Raw genomic sequence first — 24,241 nt, 5'->3', positions numbered from 1 at the left:
AAAAATTAATGATTGTTCCTAACTTAAAAGCTCTCCCTAGTTCTTCTCCTTCAAAGTATTTTTTAAAAGTTGAACTTGGGAGCTAGTTATTTCGTCTGGACAATGATATACTATCTTCTGCCAATGCTATTGACTGGCAAAGCAAAGTGGGCAATAATTTTATGTAAAAAGAACAGACTAACCCTTTCAAACTTCAGGGTTAGAAAAAGCATCCACAGGAAAGGCAGCACGTACACTAGGAAGGACTCAGAATAGGGAAGATCAGCAGCCCTAATAATAATCTTATCAGGTTACTAAGTAGACATTTCTCCAAAGACATACAGACAGCCAACAGGCACGTGAAAAGATGCTCAACATCACTAATTATTAGAGAAACGCAAATCAAAACTACAATGAGGTATCACCTCACACCAGTCAGAATGGCCATCATCAAAAACTACAAACAATAGGGCTTCCCTGGTGGCGCAGTGGTTGAGAGTCCACCCACCGATGCAGGGGACAAGGGTTCGTGCCCCGGTCCGGGAAGATCCCACATGCCGCAGAGCGGCTGGGCCCGTGAGCCATGGCCGCTGAGCCTGCGCATCCGGAGCCTGTGCTCCGCAACAGGAGAGGCCACAAGAGTGAGAGGCCCGCGTACCGCAAAAAAAAAAAAAACAAAAAAAACTACAAACAATAAATGCTGGAGAGAGCACGGAGAAAAGGGAACCCTCCTACACTGTTGGTGGGAATGTAAATCGGGGCAGCCACTATTGGGAATAGTAAGGAGGGTCCTCAGAAAACTAAAATTAGAGCTACCATAGGAACCAGCAATCCCAATCCTGGGCATATATCTAGACACAACTCTGATTCAAAAAAATACATGCAACCCTATGTTCACAGCCCCACTATTCACAATAGCCACGACATGGAAGCAACCTAAATGTCCATCAACAGATGAATGGATAAAGAAGATGTGGTACATAGATACAATGGAATACTACTCGGCCATATAAAGGAACGAAATAATGCCATATGCAGCAACATGGATGCAACCAGAGATTATCATACTAAGTGAAGCAAATCAGAAAGCGAAAGACAAACATCATATGATATCACTTATATGTGGAATCTAAAATATGACACAAATGAACCTATCTGTGAAACAGAAACAGATTCACAGACATAAAGAAGAGACTTGTACTTGCCAAGGGGGAGGGGGGTTAGGGGAGGGATGGAGTGGGAGGTTGGGGGTAGCAGATGTAAGCTTTTATGTATGGAATGGATAAAGAACAAGGTCCTACTGTACAGCACAGGGAACTGTATTCAATATCCTGTGATAAACCATAATGGAAAAGAATATTTAATAATTATATATATATGTGTAACTAAATCACTTTGCTGTACAGTACAAATGAACACATTATAAATCAACTATACTTAAGTAAATAAATAACCATTTTTTTTAAAAAAAGCTTATTAGGTGACAGCCTCTGTTAGGGTTTCCCCGTGATGCTGCTGGGGATGAGGATCTAAACAGTTATTTCTAAAGATCTAAGAACTTCTCTTTTAATTTCTTTCTAGAGCAAGATTTAGGTATGTGTATTATGGTGTGAACTCCCAAAGGTTCTTTTCCAACAGAATGGAGGTGATTGGAATTCTCAACCCCTTAGCAGCTAAGCACGGCCTCCTCAAATGTGACCCCACCCGAGGCTCTCAAAAAAACTACCTGACAGCAAGCTCCGACATCTTCTCAGTTGCCAACTTACCTTGCGAGGCACCCACACGTCAGCTACAAGTGTTTTCCCCCTGAAACTCGGTGTACAGGCAGAGGCAAATACCTTTCAAAATCTCACATCCCCTATCGTTTCATACCCTGCAAAGTCACCTTACAGATGCTGATGAAATACTTGCAGGCAGGCCGATCCTGCCTCTGGAAGACCTGAGCCCTCAAGCGGCCCTCGGAGAATAGAATCACGTGAAGCTTGGAGAAACATTTCAATGGATAACCAAGACCATTTGACTGAAGAAGCTCTGCCTTGGGACTTGCAACCTTACAAAATAGATTTTGCTCCACAATTTTCAGGCTAAAGTGATTTCAATTCAAATGAAGAACCACCTCTAACACATGGTTAAAGTAGGTCCCAGCCCAGTTCACGAGATCATGTCAACAGGACACGTGCAACCAAGAAAAAGAAATTCACTCATGACACCCGGGGAAATTGACAAAATGCAGGCTGCATTTGGCTTCCCTCCAGCTGCCACTTAGAGGCGCAGTTAGTCACGGAGATTGCGTGGGCAGATGACTGGGTCCAGGGAGCCTGTGGGGGCCTGGCTAGCCCCGAAGGTCTGCAGGGCTTTTCCTCCCTGGACCTGGGCTGGTGCAACGCCTAGAAGAGTCCCAGCCACTGCCCCTGGGCTGGCCCGGTTGTGTAGCATGCGGGGATCAAGCCTAGGAGGAAGGAGCTCATGTTATTAGCACAACCACACGAAGAAGCCAATATTGAGGGGAGCGACATAATATATTGTAACCACTCCCATCATGTCAACAGGCATCACGTTAGTGGGTGTGTTAGAGTTTCTCCCACGTGACGTGAAAACGACTCCCATTTCAATGAAAATGGGAGATTCCGCATCAGTTGGATCACAGTTCGCCCACGGCAGCTGCCAGGCACAAGAGCAGGAGCGCCAGGCGTGCACGGAGCTGATTTTGTCTCCCTGGGCGATGCTTCCATTTTATAATTTGTCTCCTCTTAAAACCCAGCGGTGAGCAAGTTACAAATATAATTACTCTACTTCTGAACAAGCGCTAACACAAGCCATGAAAGGTGCGAAGAGAGGCTGGCGAGCTTACCTCTGGCTCTGGCGGGCAGGTTTGCTCATCCTCCACGGAGTTGGGTAAAATGGCCCAGGTTATGCTGGCGCTGGCCGATGGCAAAGAGGCAAGTGTCCCATTTTTCAGCTGCTCTGTGGAGTGTGACTTAGGCCCGTGCCATCCCAGGATGCTTTCTGAAATAAAGACCTAGAATGATGCCAAGTATTTTCCAAATCCAACATTTAGAGCTCAAGAAATAGCCATACCATGCTGTTGAAGAAACCCGACTTGAAGTGGGTCCAATTTTAAGTGGACCATAGAGGATTTAAGCTGATTCAGTGGATTTAAGTGTAGATTCAGGTCACCTATTTATAAACGAGTTTCTGCGTAATGACCATAGGCTGTGTCTCTCCCTGTCCCTGGACAAAAACAATTCGCATGTGCCGTACTTCCTTGAGGGTGTTTTTCTTATTTTTTTTTTAACTTTTCAAAAATACTTATAAATATTTACAATAAAAAACAAAAGTCAAATTGTATCGGGTATGGGCTGCTCGAAATGCAGTCTGAATGCCCATTGACATGACGACCACAGCTGAGAAAAGACGCCTGCGGTGTGATCACGCCACGTGTGATCGGCCATTAGATGTGGCCGAAGTCCATTCGGGTGGCAGAAGTCAGGAAGCCACATCATGGACAGACATGGGTATGGAGGATGGATGCGGTCATGCCATTCTAGCTACCATATTGCTGTTAATAAAGCTTTTTTCTTTTTTTTTTTTTATTTGGCCACGCCACATGGCTTTTGGGATCTGCTTCCCAACCAGGGATCAAACCCGGGCCCTTAGCAGTGAACATGCAGAGTCCTAATCACTGGACCACCAGGGATTCCTTATAAAGCATTTTAAAATTTTTCCCTCAACCCTTGGAAACAGCAAAAAAAACTTTCTAATACTGATCTTTCCAAGAGTAATGGGTTATTACAGAATAGTTGTATATATGCTTGCTAAGGGGGACAGGAATGATCAGAGGTAGATTTCTTTACCCTGTAGCAATTCTGCCATTAGAAAAAAAATAGGCTTCAAACTCAGCTGAATCTGGAGCTTCTGTTCTCAGCCTGAGCACAGGAGTGAGTGATGAAGGAAAGGTGGGCTCAAGTGCAGACAACGTCACATGAACTAGAACTCAGCTGCCCTTCAGCACCTCAGATGCTGCCTAGCATCTCCTCGTTCTCTCCCACTGCTCACAATGCCCAAGTGAGGCTGTTTTTTTTTTTCTTCCCATTCTTCAAAGGGACGAGAGCCTTTGTGTGTGCTGTTTCCCTGCTCAGACTGCCAGCCTCTAGTTCCTCTACCTGGGAGAGGAGATCTCCTGAGTAAATCCAGGGGTCTGCTCAACGATCACGCGCTCAGAAAGGCCCCGGGGGACTTCGCTGGCCAAAGCAGCACCCCAGAGGCACCCCCTGTCCCAGCTGTTGGTTTACTGTCTTACGGCTCTTAGCACTCTCTGAACTCACCCTGTTCATTCGTTTATTGCCTGCCTTCCTCTTCTCCCTAGAACATTAGCTCCTTAAAAACAGGGACAATACTGCGCTTGCTCACTGCTGTATCCCCAGAACCCAGAACAGGGTCTGGCAAGGAGTGTGAGCTCCTTAAATCTGTGCTGAATGAATGGATGACCATTAAGACTTTCAGAGATGGTCAATTTCAAGAAGAGTGTATGTTTCAAAAAGGCTGTATGTCCATGGTGGAGAAGGGCAGGGGACAAAGTGGGGAAAAGGGGGTGGGGGGAAGAGTTATTTACTGGGTATAGAGGTTCAGTTTTGCAAGATGAAAAGGGTTCTGCAAGATGAAAAGGGTTCTGGAGATTGTACAATAATATGAATGTATTTAACACTGCTGAGTTGTATACATAAAAATGGTTAGGACCTCCAATTTTTTTTTGAATTTTGTTTTTTTATACAGCAGGTTCTTACTAATCATCCATTTTATACACATCAGTGTATAAATGTCAATCCCAATCTCCCAGTTCATCACACCACCACCTCCACGCCCCACTGCTTTCCCCCATTGGTGTCCATACGTTTGTTTTCTACATCTGTGTCTCAATTTCTGCCCTGCAAACCGATTCATCTGTACAATTTTTCTAGGTTACACATACATGCGTTAATATACGATATTTGTTTTTCTCCTTCTGACTTACTTCACTCTGTATGACAGTCTCTAGATCCATCCACATCTTTACAAATGACCCAATTTCATTCCTTTTTATGGCTGAGTAATATTCCATTGTATATATGTACCACATCTTCTTTATCCATTTGTCTGTTGATGGGCATTTAGGCTGCTTCCATGACCTGGCTATTGTAAACAGTGCTGCAATGAACATTGGGGTGCATGTATCCTTCTGATTTATGGTTTTCTCTGGGTATATGCCCAGTAGTGGGATTGCTGGGTAATATGGTGAATCTATTTTTAGTTTCCTAAGGAACCTCCATACTGTTCTCCATAGTGGCTGTATCAATTTACATTCCCACCAATAGGGCAATAGGGTTCCCTTTTCTCCACACCCTCTCCAGCATTTGTTGGTTATAGATTTTCTGATGATGCCCATTCTAACTGGAGTGAGGTGATACCTCATTGTAGTTTTGATGTGCATTTCTCTAATAATTAGTGATGTTGAGCAGCTTCTCATGTGCTTCTTGGCCATCTGTATATCTTCTTTGGAGAAATGTCTATTTAGGTCTTCTGTCCATTTTTGGATTGGGTTGTTTGTATTTTTAATATTGAGCTGCATGAGCTGTTTACATATTTTGGAGATTAATCCTTTGTTGATTCGTTTGCAAATATTTTCTCCCATTTTGAGGGCTGTCTTTTCGTCCTGTTTATGGTTTCCTTTGCTGTGCAAAAGCTTTGAAGTTTCATTAGGTCCCATTTGTTTATTTTTGTTTTTATTTCCATTACTCTAGGAGGTGGATCAAAAAAGATCTTGCTGTGATTTATGTCAAAGAGTGTTCTGCCTATGTTTTCCTCTAAGAGTTTTATAGTGTCCGGTCTTACATGTAGGTCTCGAATCCATTTTGCGTTCATTTTTGTGTATGGTGTTAGGGAGTGTTCTAATTTCATTCTTTTACATGTAGCTGTCCAGTTTTCCCAGCACCACTTATTGAAGAGGCTGTCTTTTCTCCATTGTATACCCTTGCCTCCTTTGTCATAGATTAGTTGACCATAGGTGTGCGGGTTTATCTCTGGGCTTTCTACCTTGTTCCACCAATCTATGTTTCTGTTTTTGTGCCAGTACCATATGGTCTTGATTACTGTAGTATAGTATGAAGTCAGGGAGTCTGATTCCTCCAGCTCCGTTTCTTTCCCTCAAGACTGCTTTGGCTATTCGGGGTGTTTTGTGTCTCCATACAAATTTTAAGATTTTTTGTTCTAGTTCTGTAAAAAAAGGCCAATGGTAATTTGATAGGGATTGCATTGAATCTCTAGATTGCTTTGTGTAGTATAGTCATTTTCACAATATTGATTCTTCTAATCCAAGAACATGGTATAATCTCTCCATCTGTTGGTATCATCTTTAATTTCTTTCATCAGTGTCTTATAGTTTTCTGCATACAGGTCTTTTGTCTCCCTAGGTAGGTTTATTCCTAGGTATTTTATTCTTTTTGTTGCAATGGTAAATGGAAGTGTTTCCTTAATTTCTCTTTCAGATTTTTCATCACTAGTGTATAGGAATGCAAGAGATTTCTGTGCATTTATTTTGTATCCTGTAACTTTACCAAATTCATTGATTAGCTCTAGTAGTTTTCTGGTGGCATCTTTAGGATTCTCTATGTCATCTGCCTATCAGATGTCACCTGTATCAATGTCATCTGCAAACAGTGACAGTTTTACTTCTTCTTTTCCAGTTTGTATTCCTTTTATTTCTTTTTCTTCTCTGATTGCCGTGGCTGGGACTTCCAAAACTAGGTTGAATAACAGTAGTGAGAGTGGACATCCTTGACTTGTTCCTGATCTTAGAGGAAATGCTTTCAGTTTTTCACCATTGAGAATGATGTTTGCTGTGTGTTTGTCATATATGGCCTTTATTATGTTGAGGTAGGTTCCCTCTATGCCCACTTTCTGGAGAGTCTTTATCATAAATGGGTGTTGAATTTTGTCAAAAGCTTTTTCTGCATCTATTGAGATGATCATATGGTTTTTCTTCTTCAAGTTGTTAATATGGTGTATCACATTGATTTATTTGCATATATTGAAGAATCCTTGCATCCCTGGGATAAATCCCACTTGATCATGGTGTATGACCCTTTTAATGTGTTGTTCAATTCTGTTTGCTAGTATTTTGTTGAGGATCTCTGCATCTATATTCATGAGTGACATTGGTCTGTAATATTCTTTTTTTGTAGTATCTTTGTCTGGTTTTGGTATCAGAGTGATGGTGGCCTCACAGAATGAGTTTGGGAGTGTTCCTTTCTCTGCAACTTTTTGGAAGAGTTTGAGAAGGATGGGTGTTAGCTCTTCTCTAAATGTTTGATAGAATTCACCTGTGAAGCCATCTGGTCCTGGACTTTTGTTTGTTGGAAGATGTTTAATCACAGTTTCAATTTCATTACTTGTGACTGGTCTGTTCGTTTTTTCTATTTCTTCCTGGTTCAGTCTTGGAAAGTTACACCTTTCTAAGAATTTGTCCATTTCTTCCAGGTTGTCCATTTTATTGGCATATAGTTGCTTGTAGTAGTCCCTTATGATGCTTTGTATTTCTGAGGTGTCCACTGTAACTTCTCCTTTTTCATTTCTAATTTTATTGATTTGAGTCCTCTCCCTCTTTTTCTTGATGAGTCTGGCTAATGATTTATCAATTTTGTTTACCTCCTCAAAGGACCAGCTTTGTTTACCTCCTCAAAGAACCAGTTTTATTGATCGTTGCTATTGTTGTATTGTTTCTATTTCATTTATTTCTGCTCTGATATTCCTGATTTCTTTCCTTCTGCTAACTTTGGGTTTTGTTTGTTCTTCTTTCTCTAGCTCCTTTAGGTGTAAGATTAGATTGTTTATTTGAGATTTTTCATGTTTCTTAAGGTAGGATTGTATTGCTAGAAACATTCCATAGGTTTTAGATCGTGTTTTCGTTGTCATTTGTCTCTAGGTATTTTTTGATTTCCTCTTTGATTTCCTCAGTGATCTCTTGGTTATTTAATAACGTATTGTTTAGCCTCCATGTGTTTTTGTTTTTTACATTTTTTTCCTTGTAATTGATTTCTAATCTCATAGCACTGTTGTCAGAAAAGATGCTTGATATGATTTCAATTTTCTTAAATTTACTGAGGCTTGATTTGTGACCCAAGATATGAGCTATTCTGGAGAATATTCTGTGCGCACTTAAGAAGAAAGTGTAATCTGCTGTTTTTGGATGGACTGTCCTATAAATATCAATTAAATCTATCTGGTCTATTGTGTCATTTAAAGCTTCTGTTTCCTTACTAATTTTCTGTTTGGATGACCTGTCCATTGGTGTAAATGAGGTGTTAAAGTCCCCCACTATGATTGTGTTACTGTCGATTTCCTCTTTTACAGCTGTTAGCAGTTGCCTTATGTATTGAAGTGCTCCTATGTTGGGTGCATATATATTTATAATTGTTATGTCTTCTTCTTGGATTGATCCCTTGATCATTATGTAGTGTCCTTCCTTGTCTCTTGTAACATTCTTTATTTTAAAGTCTATTTTATCTGATATGAATATTGCTACTCCAGCTTTCTTTTGATTTCTATTTGCATGGAATATCTTTTTCCATCCCCTCACTTTCAGTCTGCACGTGTCCCTAGGTCTGAAGTGGGTCTCTTGTAGACGGCACATATATGGGTCTTGTTTTGTATCCACTCAGCAAGCCTGTGTCTTTTGGTTGCAGCATTTAATCCAGTCACATCTAAGGTAATTATCAATATGTATGTTCCTATTACCATTTTCTTAATTGTTTTGGGTTTGTTTTCATAGGGCCTTTTCTTCTCTTGTGTTTCCCACTTAGAGAAGTTCCTTTAGCATTTGTTGTAGAGCTGGTTTGGTGGTGCTGAATTCTCTTAGCTTTCACTTGTCTGTAAAACTTCTGATTTCTCCATCGAATCTGAATGAGATCCTTGCTGGGTAGAGTAATCTTGGTTGTAGCTTCTTCCCTTTCAGCACTTTAAGTATTTTCTCTTGCTGCTTTCAATAATTTTTCTTTGTCTTTAATTTTTGCCAATTTGATTACTATGTGTCTCGGTGTGTTTCTCCTTGGGTTTATCCTGTATGGGACTCTCTGTGCTTCCTGTACTTTGGTGGCTATTTCCTTTCCCATGTTAGAGAAGTTTTTGACTATAATCTCTTCAAATATTTTCTCGGGTCCTTTCTCTCTCTCTTCTCCTTCTGGGACCCCTATAATGCGAACGTTGTTGTGTTTAATGTTGTCGCAGATGTCTCTTAGGCTGTCTTCATTTCTTTTCATTCTTTTTTCTTTATTCTGTTCTGTGGCAGTGAATTCCACCATTCTGTCTTCCAGGTCACTTATCCGTTCTTCTGCCTCAGTTATTCTGCTATTGATTCCTTCTAGTGTAGTTTTCATTTCAGTTATTGTATTGTCCATCTCTGTTTGTTTGTTCTTTAATTCTTCTAGGTCTTTGTTAAACATTTCTTGCATCTTGTCGATCTTTGCCTCCATTCTTTTTCCGAGGTCCTGGATCATCTTCACTATCATTATTCTGAATTCTTTTTCTGGAAGGTTGCCTATCTCCACTTCATTTAGTTATTTTTCTGGGGTTTTATCTTGTTCCTTCATCTGGTACGTAGCCCTCTGCCTTTTCATCTTGTCTATCTTTCTGTGAATGTGGTTTTTGTATCACAGGCTACAGGATTGTAGTTCTTCTTGCTTCTGCTGTCTGCCCTCTGGTGGATGAGGCTATCTAAGAGGCTTGTGCAAGTTTCCTGATGGGAGGGACTGGTGGTGGGTAGAGTTGGCTGTTGCTCTGGTGGGCAGAGCTCAGTAAAACTTTAATCCTCTTGTCTGCTGATGGGTGGGGTGGGTCCCCTCCCTGTTGGTTGTTTGGCCTGAGGTGACCCAACACTGGAGCCTACCTGGGCTCTTTGGTGGGGCTAATGGTGGACTCTGGGAGGGCTCTCGCCAAGGAGTACTTCCCAGAACTTCTGCTGCCAGTGTCCTTGTCTTCATGGTGAGACAGAGCCACCCCCCCGCCTCTGCAGGAGACCCTCCAACACTAACAGGTAGGCCTGGTTCAATCTCTATGGGGTTACTCCTCCTTCCCCTGGGTCCCGATACATACACTACTTTGTGTGTGCCTTCCAAGAGTGGAGTCCCTGTTTCCCCAAGTCCTGTCAAAGTTCTGCAATCAAATCCTGCTAGCCTTCAAAGTCTGATTCTCTGGGAATTCCTCTTCCCATTGCCAGACCCCCTGGTTCAGAACCCTGACGTGGGGCTCAGAACCTTCATTCCAGTAGGTGGACTTCTGTGGTATAAGTGTTCTCCAGTTTGTGAGTCACCCACCCAGATGTTATGGGATTTGATTTTATTGTGATTGCGCCCCTCCTACCGTCTCTTTGTGGCTTCTCCTTTGTCTTTGGATGTGGGGTATCTTTTTTAGTGAGTTCTAGTGTCTTCCTGTCGATGATTGTTCAGCAGTTAGTTGTGATTCCAGTGTTCTCGCAAGAGGGAGTGAGAGCACATCCTTCTACTCCACCATCTTGAACCAATCCAAATTTTTTTAATTTGTATTTTTACCACAACTTTTTTTTTTAATGGCAAAAAGGCATCCATATATCAGTCCTTGATGTCATTTTTAAAAAGTTAGAAACTCACAACACTAAAATCAAAGGCTGAAGGATGAGCTAAGGACAGGCTTATGAAGAATCCCCATAAATAATAAGGTGGATGGGGTTGGACTAAGAAAACCAACCCAGGGTTCCAAGACCCAGAATCTTCCCTAAGAAAGGTGGAAAGATACTTCTTACCTGTCCTGTTGACCAACTCCTCCTCAGAGACCTGAAGTTGGATTCATATCTTAAATACTGGGCAGCTGTCTCATAAATACAGGGGTACTACTTTCTCTTCATTTTATTTTATTATGCAAGTAGTAAATGTCCTCTAGAATAATTAGGAAAACTTAAAAAAGCAGTAAGGGAAAAAATGAAATCTGCTCTCCTAGGCAATCGGGACAATGTTCCGTCCATTACTCCCATACCTTAACTCTGTCCCTCCCTCCCCTCCACACCACCATCATTCAGAGATGATAACCAGGAGACAGACAACAGGGCAGGAAGTAGAGTCTGGCCTGCTTGTGATACACAGCATCCTGAGACAAAGACCAGGACAGGAAGGGTGGGGGTAGCAATGCATCCTGGTTAATGCAGTTTTCTGTACATTCTGTGGAGTCAGAGCATCAAAGAACCAGTGAGGGAGGACAGGAGAGAAGACCGCCTCAGACCAGTCCAGCTGCTGTAACCACCAGCCACTGGTTTGGGAGTCTGGAGAGAGCTGCCTCATGTGAGGATAAAGGAGGAAAATTCTAATACAGAGTGAATGAAAACGAGTGTATAAATCAACCACTTCCAGCCTCAAGACCAGTAGTGAGCACCCCCACACCCTCATTTTCTTTCCTTCTCTCAGCCCCTGCCCCTCTCAAAGCCGAAGCCAAAGCAAAGGCTTTGAAGGCCAAGAAAGCAGTGCTGAAAGGTGTCCAAGGCCACAAAAAAAAAAAGAAGATCCGGATGTCACCCACCTTCCAACGGCCCAAAACACTACAGCTCCGGAGGCAGCCCAAATATCCCAGGAAGGGCACCCCTAGGAGACGCAAGCTTGACCACTATGCCATCATCAAGTTCCCCCTCACCACCAAGTCAGCCATGAAGAAAACAGAAGACAGCAACACACTGGTGTTCACTGTGGATGCCAAGGCCAACAAGCGCCAGATTAAATAGGCTGTGAAGAAGCTCTATGACACTGACGTGGCTAAGGTGAACACCCTGACCAGGCCTGATGGAGAGAAGAAGGCATATGTTCGACTGGCTCCTGACTATGATGCTTTGGATGTTGCCAACAAAACTGGGATCATCTAAACTGAGTCCAGCTGGCTAATTTTAAATTTAAAAGTTTTCACTAGTTAAAAAAAAAAAAAAAAAAAAGGACCATATAGTGCTTGGGAAAAGAAACAGTATCCTCAGAAGGATACTCAGAAGGCTTATAGGAACAATATATCTCTGAAATTTCTAACATAAGGTGTCAGAGAAAACATCAGGAGAGGTGTATCCTTGCAACAATACAAAATAAAGTAGCCGCTATGAAACAAGAACAGAGAGCCAGAAGAAGAAAACAGACTGAGGTGAAGAAGGAGATAGAGGCAGAAAGGAATTATTATAAGGAAACAAAGTCAACATTAGCAGAATTAAGGTTAATACCGAAACGAGGAAAAAGTAGAATCTACCATGTAGAAAGTCGAGTAAGTAGTGTGTCAAGAAGATGAAGTTCTACCAGTGAGCAGCTGCAAAGGGCACAAGGCCAGCAATGAGACAGAACATAAGACAGAAGATACACAACAGAGACCCTAAAGTAAAGAGATCAGATCAGTGGGACAGAAACAATAAACAGTGACAGAAGTAAAGAAACACAGCCCGAGCGGAAGAGAGGGCTTTGGGTTCTGCTGAAAACAGCCCACCTCAGTCCAGCAAAACCAATGGGAAAAGACTCACATCTAGACACAGCTTGGTGATATTTTCTTAGGCTTTTTCTCACTGAAATTTCAAACACATACAAAACTAGAGTAGTATAATGACTGCCTGGCTCATGAAGTTTGGCAACATTTTTTAATTTAAAAAAAATCATGAGAAAAAATTTTCCAAGCATTTAGGCAGAAAAGTTAGACCTGTCCTAAAGGAAAAAAGAAATCAAGCTAGTCTTGGATTTTGCTGCAACACTAAACACCAGAAGGTGAGTAGATGAAGAGAATAATGCAAATAAAAGTCTACAGATTTGAAGGTGGGTGCGGGCTGGGGGGATAATGCTTATCTTCAGACAAATTATCTTTCCTCTGCCAAAAAGAGTCAGCATTTATTGAGCTCTTGCTAGGTGCCAAGGACTACCATATAAAATTTACGTGCGTGAACTCATCTAATCCTAATGACGACCCATGGGTAGGTCCTATTGTTATGTCCACTTGACAGGTAAAGAAACAAAAAGGCACAAGAGCTGGTAAGTCTCAGGGTACAAGGGAGATGAAAACCCAGGCCACCTGGCTCCAGAGCCCAGACTCTTAAACTCTGCACTGTATGCCTTCTGAGCAGCACTGCAGAGACTCAGAAAATATTCTACCTTCTGGGAGAAAAAAACGACTTGAGGACATATCCCAATACATGAAGAAAAGAAGCAGAATTAAGAACTCAAGACTGGAGAAGCTGTATCAAAGGACTGGCAGTGAGCAATGAACCCAGTTGAACATAGAGCTGAGCAAGGCTGGGACTCAGGGGAAGTAAAAAGACACTTGCCCAGGGGTAAGATTTAAAGAGGCGCCAAAACACTCAGTAGTCAAGATAAATTACATGTTCACGCAATATTTTTTAAATCAAAATTAATGCCAAAACAAAAAATGTCTTAAAGGACTCAGTCTCACCTGCCTCACACTATCTAATCCTGTTTTTATTTAAGGTTTTGATATTTTGTTCATCCTGGATTTTCTGCAATAATTTTGATTTAAAAATATTGCATTAAAATAGCATTTACCTTAATTACTTTGGCACCCTTAAATGTGTGCTCACGGTGGGTGCCTCACTTCATTTCATCCTGTCCCAGTCCTAGAACTGAATTTAAATACTTCTTTTTGTTTGTTTGTTTGTTTTGCGGTACACGGGCCTCTCACTGTTGTGGCCTCTCCCGTTGCAGAGCACAACAGGCTCCGGACACGCAGGCCCAGCGGCCATGGCTCACAGGCCTAGCCACTCCGTGGCATGTAGGATCTTCCCGGACCGGGGCACAAACCCGTGTCCCCTGCATCGGCAGGCGGACTCTCAACCACTGTGCCACCAGGGAAGTCCCTAAATACTTTTTATAAACGTGATTACACAACTATGAAGTTAAAATTCTTTTAAAGAGATTTAATCATTATCACACATTATTAAGTATTCAATTAATATTTAAATACTAATAACAATAGCCCCCATATTATAGTACCAAAAATTGGGAAGTCTGAGAAACAAAGGAAGTGAAAGTATTCTAAGTCTTCAGCACTAAAGGAGAGAGTGAAGACACAGTGTCATTCTTGATTTTGATGATTAGAAAAACACAAGTTAAAGAATGCTTATGAACAATGCATTGTAACTACTACTAGAATTTATGTACATATTTTTTCCCAAAACACTAAAGAAAAGGGAATACAATCTGTGTAGCAAAATAAGAGGAAACAAGAAAAGCAGCATAGAAACATGAAAACAAAAAGCATAACAGAGGGACTTCCCTGGTGGCGTAGTGGTTAAGAATCTGCCTGCCAATGCAGAGGACACGTGTTCAAGCCCTGGCCCGGGAAGATCCCACATGCCGCAGAGCAACTAAGCCCGCGAGCCACAACTGCTGAAGCCCGCTCTCCACACCTACTGAAGCCTGCACACCTAGAGCCCGGGCTCCACAACAAGAGAAGCCACCACAATGATAAGTGCACGCACCACAATGAAGAGTAGCCCCCATTCACCGCAAGTAGAGAAAGACCCAACGCAGCCACAAATAAATAAATAAATTTATTTTAAAAAAAAAAAGTGTAACAGAGACCAACAGAAAAACAACCACCAGTGTAAGGGAAAAAATAAATGGACTGCGTTATTCGTTTGAAAGATAGATTCTCAAGATTGTGTCATAAAACAAAATGCAAGTCTAAACCATATTTCATTAATCGGAAGACACAGCAATTTTCACATTTTGACGACTCTGAAGTTGGAGTTCATCTTACACTCAATGGCGTGTCATAGTTTAATTGGCAGCTTTTTCTTAGTGGCACAAAGGCTAATGGTGTGTGTTACTGTTGATGTGTTTGACAGGTGAGAAAATATGCCTCACTTATAGAAAGTGACTCAGAAGATCACAAACACACCAGCAAGTACAAATGCAAAGAAGACTGGGATCAAATATTACCATGTGGCTGCTGACTGGTGGTCAATCAGGTAACTGCATGTTAATTACCTTCCACTTTCTGGTCCACCTTAACCTTTGTGAGCAGGAGACCATCAAAGATGATCCAACAGAAGAGAGGAGGAAGACAAAGGATCGGATGTCCACCAAATGGCAAACCCAGTCCTTAAACCAGGCTTTGACACACGCCTGCATCTCCTCACACAACATGCCTAAGTAGACAGAAGAATGCCAGGAAGAAGGAAAAAAAGGGTTTCTGGTTCCTTGAACCAACCAGAAGCAGAAAGAAAGCTACAGAAGATTTAACTGTGGGCTTTAAGGTTTGACCGTGGAACTGTCTTACTCTGTCCTTAGCCTCGGTTTACACCCTGCTTGAGTGCTGGGAGCTGCAGTGCCCGTGCCAGGGCTGTGACACCTCTGCTCAGAGGCCAGTGACAGGTGAAGGTCCCTGGAAGGTCCGCACCTGCCTCTTCCTGTAACACAGTGAATTCATGCCTCCCAGGTTCAGTCAACCTGAGAGGGGTTTTCCCAAATGGAATAAGACTGACATTTACAAACGTGGGAAAAACATAAGGCATATTTATGATGAAAAGCTGGAATGTTAGGATCTAATTGCTTTCTTTACGGAGGAGCTGCCACTCAAAAAAATCTGTTTATACAGTTGTAAAAAAATACTACCATCTGAAATAGTCTGCAATGCTAGCTTTTCCATTTTCTCCATATGCTGTTTACTAAAGGAATCGTCACATTTCTATCTTGGCTTTTAATCACAAAATAAGGGAAGGTGACTTATGTGGGACTCATTTTCACCAGAAGCAGCAGGTATTGAGAAAGAAGGTATAAGGGACAGAGCAAAGCAAAGAGAATCTCTGAGTGGGGAAAAGAGATGAAGGTTGAGAATCTGAAGCTGTTTCTGGAAAAAAGCGAAGCAGAGCAGAAGGAAGATGGCAACGGGCCAGAAAAGCCAAGAAGAGTACCTATAATAATAGTGTCACCGATTTGACCCTGTTGGCCAAACCCCAAAATAGGAGGAACCAATGCAACTGGCTTATTAACTGACAATCCCCACAAATCTTAAAAGAGAATGAAAAAGTCACTGGAAGGGCAAGTTAAGAAGCACATATTAAATTCTGCTCCGGTTCTCCTCTCTTCAATTACACTTGTTTTGATCTCAGGCCCTGATTTATGTCCAAGGGCATGGGCATCATCTGGCTATTCCCTGAGGCTCTGCCATCCTCGCTCCAGCAGCTCTGACCCCAATGTTCTCTCCCAACGTGCCCTGCACCCACCATTCGTTGGTACTCAGCTCTGACCTCGCACTAGAACGTGCTGGTCTGGTCACAGGTGTCTGCACTGACTTTGAAGCAAGTTCCCCGCATCAAGGGTGCAATTGAGGAACTACCCAGAAGCACAGGCAGCAGACTACTCTGCCCCTAGACCACTTTAAGGTTCCAGAACCCCCCCAAGCCCAGATTCCCAAGCAGCCCAGCCATCTCTGGAGCAGCCCTGCCTGCCTCTCCACGTAAAATCAGAGGCGCACATCTAGACTCAGGAAACCAGATGCCCACCTGCCCCACCCCGTCAATCAACTGCCTCCATCAAGATGCTGGAGGAGATCTAGTCAACAGGACAGAGGAGAGCTGCACAACACAAGCCTTGGTCACAAAGCCAAGTTACTTTATTAATTTTAGCTATAAACCTCTTCATAAATAGAAGTTAAGTGAAGCATTTCATTCCCGCGTATCTTAGAGGTAACATCAGAGACAGGCCCAGAGCCTGAAATGCATAGGTGGGAGCAGGTGAACGCTCAGGTAATTCTGGACCTTGGTCCAGTTGCTCTGCGTGTTTGAAATGAAATCAGGATCAGGGACCAACATTTGCAGACAAAGGCTCCAGAGCCGACACATTCCCCAGAAGATGCAATGAGAGGCTACGGAAGATGAAATGCTGCAAGACCACAAATTAATTTTTGATTCTGAAGAGAGGCAGAAGGAAAAAAAATCAGTGCAGGAGTCAGAAAGCATAGAAATTTCAAGAACAATGCCCACGGATACCGGCTGTGCTAAGGGATCTGCACACCCCGCCCCAGGCCCCTTGAACATCTAGAGGAAACCCCGACAGAGGTTGGCTTTAATGAGATTTTGATTTCCATCAACCCAGCCTGGCACTCCTTGGATATAACCATTATGTTTTTATCAGCGGGAGTCAGTCTGCTACAGCCACTATCAACCTCAAGAGCCCTGAGATTCTAAACAAACACATTTTGTGGTGACACTCCCAGGGTTGTCAGATTCTCTTATTCTGCTAGCTTGAGAGTCTGGAAATCCATTTTAACTGCAGGCAACTGAGATGCTTTGGATGCAGGAAGTAATTCCATTTCTTCCCCCAAATGTGTGGCACAGCTTTATTTATTTATTTATTTATTTTTGCTGCGTTGGGTCTTTGTTGCTGTGCGCGGGCTTTTCTCTAGTTGTGGCTAGCGGGGGCTACTCTTCCTTGCGGTGCACAGGCTTCTCATTGTGGTGGCTTCTCTTGTTGCAGAGCACTGGCTCTAGGCACGCGGGCTTCAGTAGTTGTGGCACACGGGCTCAGTAGTTGTGGCTCGCGGGCTCTAGAGTGCAGGCTCAGCAGTTGTGGCACACAGGCTTAGTCGCTCCATGGCATGTGGGGTCTTCCCGGACCAGGGATCGAACCCGTGTCCCCTGCATTGGCAGGTGGATTCTGAACCACTGCATGTGGCACAGATTTAAAAGACACATGCAGAATGTTTTAAAACCTAAGGGGTTGGGTTATATGGAATGTAACTTTGGAAAGGGTCAAGAAGACAAAGAAACAAAATAACTCTTATGATGCATCATGCTCTATTCTCCAATCTTCAGCCAAGTTCTTTGGTAAAAATGGCTAAAAACACACGGAGATCAGCTCGGTGCTTTGTGACCACCTAGAGGGGTGGGATATATGGGGATATATGTATACGTATAGCTGATTCACTTTGTTATAAAGCAGAAACTAACACACCATTGTAAAGCAGTTATACTCCAATAAAGATGTTAAAAAAAAAATGGCTAAAAGGAAGGGAGGATGGACAAACGGGGCCAAGCCAGAGGTGGGACAGTGAAGAGTTGCAGAAGGCAGCATGGTGGGTGGCATAGTGTCGGCGACACTGCTCGGTCTCCCCCTCCCCCCACCCCAATAGTCCTCATTTCCACCTGTCATCACATCTGAAATTCCACCGCGAGCTTTGTCCCTCCAGGCCCTTAAAAACCCCAGAGACACAATGAAAATCAGGAACAAAAATTAGAAATTTGCTAGAAAGCCACCCTGAAGAAAAATGTAAAGGATGAATTTTAGGAATAAGAAAATGGGTCAAGCTTCTATCCACTCATTCTCGGAATGAGCCTGTTCCAGAGGCTGGACATACAATCTGGTGTGAGGGGGATCCTAGGAATCTTGAGAAGCATCCGGTCTAACACTGATTTGTGCCCAAGCCCCGACGCACTCACCGAGGCTCCATCCACCTCAGGAAAAGTCAGGGAGACTCAGCATCAGAGTCCCATTTTTCAAGTGGAGAAGGAAGAAGGAAGGAGAAAAGCAGATTGGGTGCCTTCACTCTGTGCCTCGACACACATGCCCCTCCCAGCCTGTATCCTGTACCTGAATGTTTTTCCTTTTGTTACAGAAGACATTGATGGAGCATCAGCAAAATTCAGTAAGGTCTGCAGATTAGGAAGAGGATTGTATTCATGTTAATTTACTGAGTTTGACCACTGCACTGTTATTACATAGGAGAGTGTCCTTTTTTTTTTTCTTTCTTTTAATGAAATTTACATGGAGGTATATAAGAGTAAAGATATATATCAAGTCTGCAACTTACTCTTAAGTGGTTAGAATATTATAATAGGCTTCTATATACAGACAGAAGATAATGAAGCAAATGTCAGAAAATGTTGGCATTCAGAGTATTTGGAGATATGAGGATTTTTCATACTATGCTTGTTACTTTTCTAGACGTCTCAAATTATTTCCAAAAAAAAGTAAAGAAAAAGAAGATAGACCTGCCCTGAGAAAATTATGATGTGAGCAGGACAGTGTCCCTGGCCCCAGTTTGGGGAACCCAGAGTCCGCTGGGTGTTCCATTCTGGACTGAACAAAGGACCCCAGGCACCTGCCACAGTGGGAAGAGCCCACCTCTGGACGTGGCTCTGCCGTAGCTGGGTGGCCTCGGCAGGTCATTTAACCCCTCTGAGCCTCAGCAACTCACCCACATGATGGGCATAATAATATCTACTTGGTGAAGATTTCAGAAAATGTGTAGCAAAAGCCAAATGCTGACAGAATCAGCGCTTAGTACGTGATGGTGGGTATTACAGAAAGAAACCCGAATTATCCTTATACGGTTTACTGTAGGAAACCAACATCCCGCTTTTAACCTTGGTGAAAGAGGAAGGCAAAGGCGGCTTGTGGGAAGCGTGAAATACAGACTATCTGTCATAACCCAGCTATAGTTTCCATCACCTGAACGGCCTCATTTCTCATTAATTAATTGAACCCTGGGCAACAAAGCTCCATGAGGCTTCAATTCGTCTCTTATTTCTAATACTTTACAATTCTATATGACATGACCAATCTCAAGCCATTTTCACCTTTATCATTTAATTTAATCTTCCCTAATATCTTTCTATGTGCTTATCGATTAAACACTTCAAAAGGACTGGAGCATCTTAAGGGGGGTTATTATTATATCTAGCTTCTTGATAAAGAACTGGAAATGCTTCTGCTATATATTCCAGAGAAATTCTCATACCGGGCCCTGAGGGGACAGGAAAGGGATGGGGGAGCGGGTGTCCAGAGAGCAGGAGGTAAGGCAGGTGTCCATCAGGAGAAGGTGTGGAGCCAAGTGTTGGGGGACGCACTCCACAGGCACAGTTAGAAATAGTGGACTAGGGCTTCCCTGGTGGTGCAGTGGTTGAGAGTCCGCCTGCCGATGCAGGGCACGCGGGCTCGTGCCCCGGTCTGGGAAGATCCCACATGCCGCGGAGCGGCTGGGCGCGTGAGCCATGACCGCTGAGCCTGCGCGTCCGGAGCCTGTGCTCCGCAACGGGAGAGGCCAAAGCAGTGAGAGGCCCGCGTACCACAAAAAAAAAAAAAAAAAAAAAAAGAAAGAAATAGTGGACTAGAGGCTGCATAGCAATGAGTCTTGCAAACACAACACTGAGTGCAAAATTCACAAACGCAATGCAACGGAGAACAGCACGTCTCAAAGTAGTTTCAGAGTATTCATGGAAACACGTTAAATTGTGCATAGGATGGCAATTGCTAATGGGTAAAACAGAAATAAAAATATAGCCCAAGCGAGGTGGGGAAGGAAGAAGGGGTAAATGGAGAAGCGCTTGGATAAAAGGCGAGATGGATGGATTTAAAGGAGGAAGGCGATGGCAGACAGACACACGCATGCGTACATCGGAGAGCGTGCACTTGCAGCCCCGGGCGGGCCCCCGGAGGTCTTACCCGAGGCCCCGGGCCTGTGGCTGGGCTGACCGGCCTGGTGCAGGCTCTGCTGGAGCAGGCTCAGGCACTCCCCAAGGCAGCTGAGGGTGGCAGCAGAGGTAGCTTTCAGGAGTAGCAGGTCCTGGTCCAAGGCAGTGAGGGGCCCGGACCCCGGCAGAGACTCGATGGCATGCACCAGGTTCTTCTGCTGTCCCTCCACCTGGGTCATCATCTGCGGAACGGGAAGACAGCGAGTAGGTGAGGGTTGAAGTCCTCTCTTCCACAGGCGGGGAGCCAGCGCTTAAACCACGGGAGTGGATGAAAGTGCGGGGGAAGTGGTGAGAGACAGCATCACCACCCAGACTGCCAGCTGCGTGGGAGACAGCTCGGAGGGTGCTCGGCGCACAGCCCTCCTGGGATGATGCAGGCCTGGGTGAAATCTACCTGGGTCCATCCACGCAAAGGCACGCCTCTAGAGCTCTGATCACAAGAGGGTTTTAGAACTTTAGAGCTGAAAGGGACCATCGGGGCCACCTGGGTGTATCGGTTTACAGATCTTTGGAAGGTAATAGTAAATATACTAAAAGTATAAAAGTCTTGTGACCAACTTTAAGGTCCTTGGACCACGGAAGGTTATCTGAGACGGTGGAAGCGTGTGGCTTTGCCTCAGAGCAAGGTTAATTCCATGCTTTCCTTCCAGCTGCAATCCATCCCTAACTCCCTGGCAGTCCTATTCGAAGTTCAAGAAATAGAAGTGACATCTGGGGCTGGCATTTGTGGGGGTGAGATCAGACCGAGGCCAGTGCCGACCCACTCTGACCCCAAAATGCTACGAGAGCCCGCGACTTCCTTAACACCGTGTGTAGGGTGACAGGAGGAGGAGAAAAACTGGGAGTTCTAGAGCCAGCCCTGCTCCATGGCTGAAGCTGTGACAAACCAGTAACCCTGTGTTGTGGCCTGGCTTCAGTTCGTAAGCTATAGACAAGCAGTGTCTCCTTGGACAAATGAAGGAGAAAGGAACTCAAGAACTAGAAAAGGACTTCACTGGTGATCTTGTGAAGTTCATGCCTCTCCTGTTTTACAACTTATCTCACTAAGCAAGATGATGAGCATAAATTGCATGGCAAACAAATAAACAGTCGAGCTGATACATGGAGGAACTAAAGCAGCCTGCCCAAGGTCACAGGGTCACAGGTCAGCATCAGAGGCAGGAACCAACTCCTGTTCTCTGGACTCTGGTTCACTGTTCCTTAAGCATCCCTCACAAAAGCCATCCTTTAATTTGAAGCAATCGCTCCTGCTTTTTCACTGTCATCGCAGGAGGATCCTTGTTACCATCAAGATGCCACCAGCTGGGAAGAAGCAATACTCTGTAAGGACTGCTGGACTTGGACACAAAACTCAGCCCATGCTTTGGCTTATTTTTCTATTTTCTTTCTGCTATTTCCTATCACTCTGTGTAGTCATCTCCTTAAAAAAAAAAAAAAAAAAAAAAACCTCCCCCATTGCAATCCTACTTACCAAAATCAGTGCCCTTACTTCAAAAAGATTTTTTAAAATATCGACATTAAACATATTACATGCCCATCCTCTGGCCATGTAAATTATTTTTTGCAGATTACAGAGTTTATACCTAGCCATTCTGGCTCTTAAAACAGTACCTGGGGCATAATAGGAGCTCAATAAGAATTCATTTCTCCTTCAGGTCTTTGCTGAAGAGCTGCCTTCTCAGGAAAGCTTCCTTAACCACATAATTTAAAATAAAAAAAAAATAGAGAGAATATAAAATCATATGTCCAACCAAAACCCTGGCACTCCTATGCTCCTTCCCAACTTATTTTTCTCCATAGCACTTACCATCTTCCAACCCAACTTGTAATTTACTTATTTCTTATGTTCATCTGTACTAGTGTGAAAGCAAGGACCATTCTATCTGTGATGTTCACTGATGGATCTGTTGAAAGAATGAACGAAACCCCAGGGTCCCTTTTTTCTCACTGAGGCGCAAGAGAGTCTGTTTATGACACAAAGTCTACACAAATCATTATAGTCTATTAGGACAACATGGCTGAAGATTCAGTAAAAATAATACCTCCGTTATCAGTTTAGGTTTGCCAAGAAAATGGTTAAATTTAACACTGAAAAAGATAAAATGTTTTTATACTCTTCGACAGTCAACTCTATGTAGAACTGCTAACATTTAGGGAGAAGTTGATTTCAAGCTACTTGTTGTAGTCAGCATTTCTGTAAATTCCTACCATAAAATCTTGTCTTAAAAAAATGATGTGTTGAAAGGGAAGAAGCAAATATAATGATGGAATGTAAATGTATATTATGTATGTATATGTATAAATGTATATTATGTTCCTGACTACTATGGACGATAACATAATGCTTAAAAGGTGAGTAAAATGAAGCCATTAAATATGGAATATACTCCTTTTTAATCAACGAAAAGGAGAACTGTATTCCAATTATATAGTATAGGATAAGTACTTGTTATTTCACAAGCATAAAATATGATGCAAATCTCAGGTAATAAAAACACAAAAGTGACTTCCAGAATCTTCTACCCTATTACAACAGAGGCAGGTTCCCAGAGATGGAAGGCACGTATCTGCTCTCTAGAAAGCATTCAACAGTGTTTATCGGAGCCTGTTGCCAGCGCCAAGAGGCAGGACAGCCTCCAGCAAAGGACGTCTGAACCGGCAGTGGATGGATTTGACGTTTACAATGACTGCAGAATGGCTGGCGCTGAGTGGGAGGGAGCAGGGGTGCCACATGCCCCACAAGTCACGGCAGAACTTTCCTGCTCAAAATGCCGAGAGCGCTCCCTGAGTGACCCTGTGCTACAGACTTACCAGGGACCAGACACTGGACGGATTTCAGCATCTTTCTTGGTACACTGAGCACTAAAACGAGCTTAGCACGGCGCGTGACACACAGGAGACACCGAGAGTCATTTTCTCCCCTTTTCCATGTGACGCAAAACAGAACTTTAGTCTTTAAACACACAATCGATGCCAACCTTCACTTTCTATTAGCATCATCAGGCTCCAAAAGAAACTGAACGAACCCTGAAAGCAACACAGGACTCCCAGCCTCAGCGCTTGTATATCACGCATATCACTGCTTTAACTTTTCTCACACTGGGAGGCACTGATGGAGAACCTTCATCAGACTTGGGAAGAACAAGTTTTAGCTGTTTTTTCCATATCTAATTTTAATGAAGGGCACATATGAGAAGATGTCTCAAAGCTGTACATGACAAAAACACCAACAACAGAGTCCCAAAGCAGCTCCCTCTGCCCTGCAAGGTTCCCACACCCTCAACACAAGAGCAAAGCACGGCCAGTGACGGCCACCAGCCTTTGAACTGCTTGAACCACTAATTACATAAGTTTCAAGTCAGAGCTCTAAACACTTCTTCTGAAGCACAACATCAACCATGTGTGGTGTTTAAAAACCAAAAAAAAAAAAAAGCACGCATTTCTTTTCTTGTGGCGTTTGGCTTCTACAATCAGGGGTATCGCCACCTTGTTAACACAGGTGCAAAATGGGACCCCCGTGAAATTTCAGAGATCCACCCCCTGGGAATGTCAACTCTGAGGTTGTGAAGTAGTCTAACTTTAGGTCAAATCCAACTTCACAGGGAAAGAAAAAAGGTCCACTTCTCATAGCACAAACAATGGCATGTGCACAGCAAAATCAAAGCTAAGAAAGTCAGTGGCTGCAGATTTTATGGTTTTATTTCACTGAAGCTGAAACCAAAGCTGAAGGCAAAGACCAAAACCCAGTGACATCAGCTCAAC

At 43.3% G+C, this 24,241-nt stretch overlaps 1 protein-coding gene and 1 pseudogene across 2 annotated transcripts in view; one reads left to right on the top strand and one right to left on the bottom strand.

Annotated features, from left to right (window-relative positions):
• Window positions 1–24,241, bottom strand: part of OSBPL10 (oxysterol binding protein like 10) — a 284,771-nt gene that overhangs the window by 63,406 nt on the left and 197,124 nt on the right. The window contains exons 5-6 of the mRNA XM_082847276.1: window positions 20,451–20,661; window positions 2,831–2,985 (exon numbers count right to left, since the gene is read on the bottom strand). Coding sequence (XP_082703402.1) covers window positions 2,831–2,985; window positions 20,451–20,661 — 366 coding nt within the window. The remainder of the gene's footprint in view (window positions 1–2,830; window positions 2,986–20,450; window positions 20,662–24,241) is intronic.
• LOC309966978 (large ribosomal subunit protein uL23-like) lies at window positions 3,371–12,480 on the top strand (annotated as a pseudogene). Its single transcript has 2 exons — window positions 3,371–3,494; window positions 11,442–12,480. The product of its transcript is annotated as a large ribosomal subunit protein uL23-like (transcript).

This window comes from Leucopleurus acutus, assembly GCF_964270905.1.
Source record: "Leucopleurus acutus genome assembly, chromosome: 10".
In the NCBI taxonomy this organism is placed as follows: Eukaryota; Metazoa; Chordata; class Mammalia; order Artiodactyla; family Delphinidae; genus Leucopleurus; species Leucopleurus acutus.
This window is presented reverse-complemented; position numbering and strand designations above follow the sequence as displayed.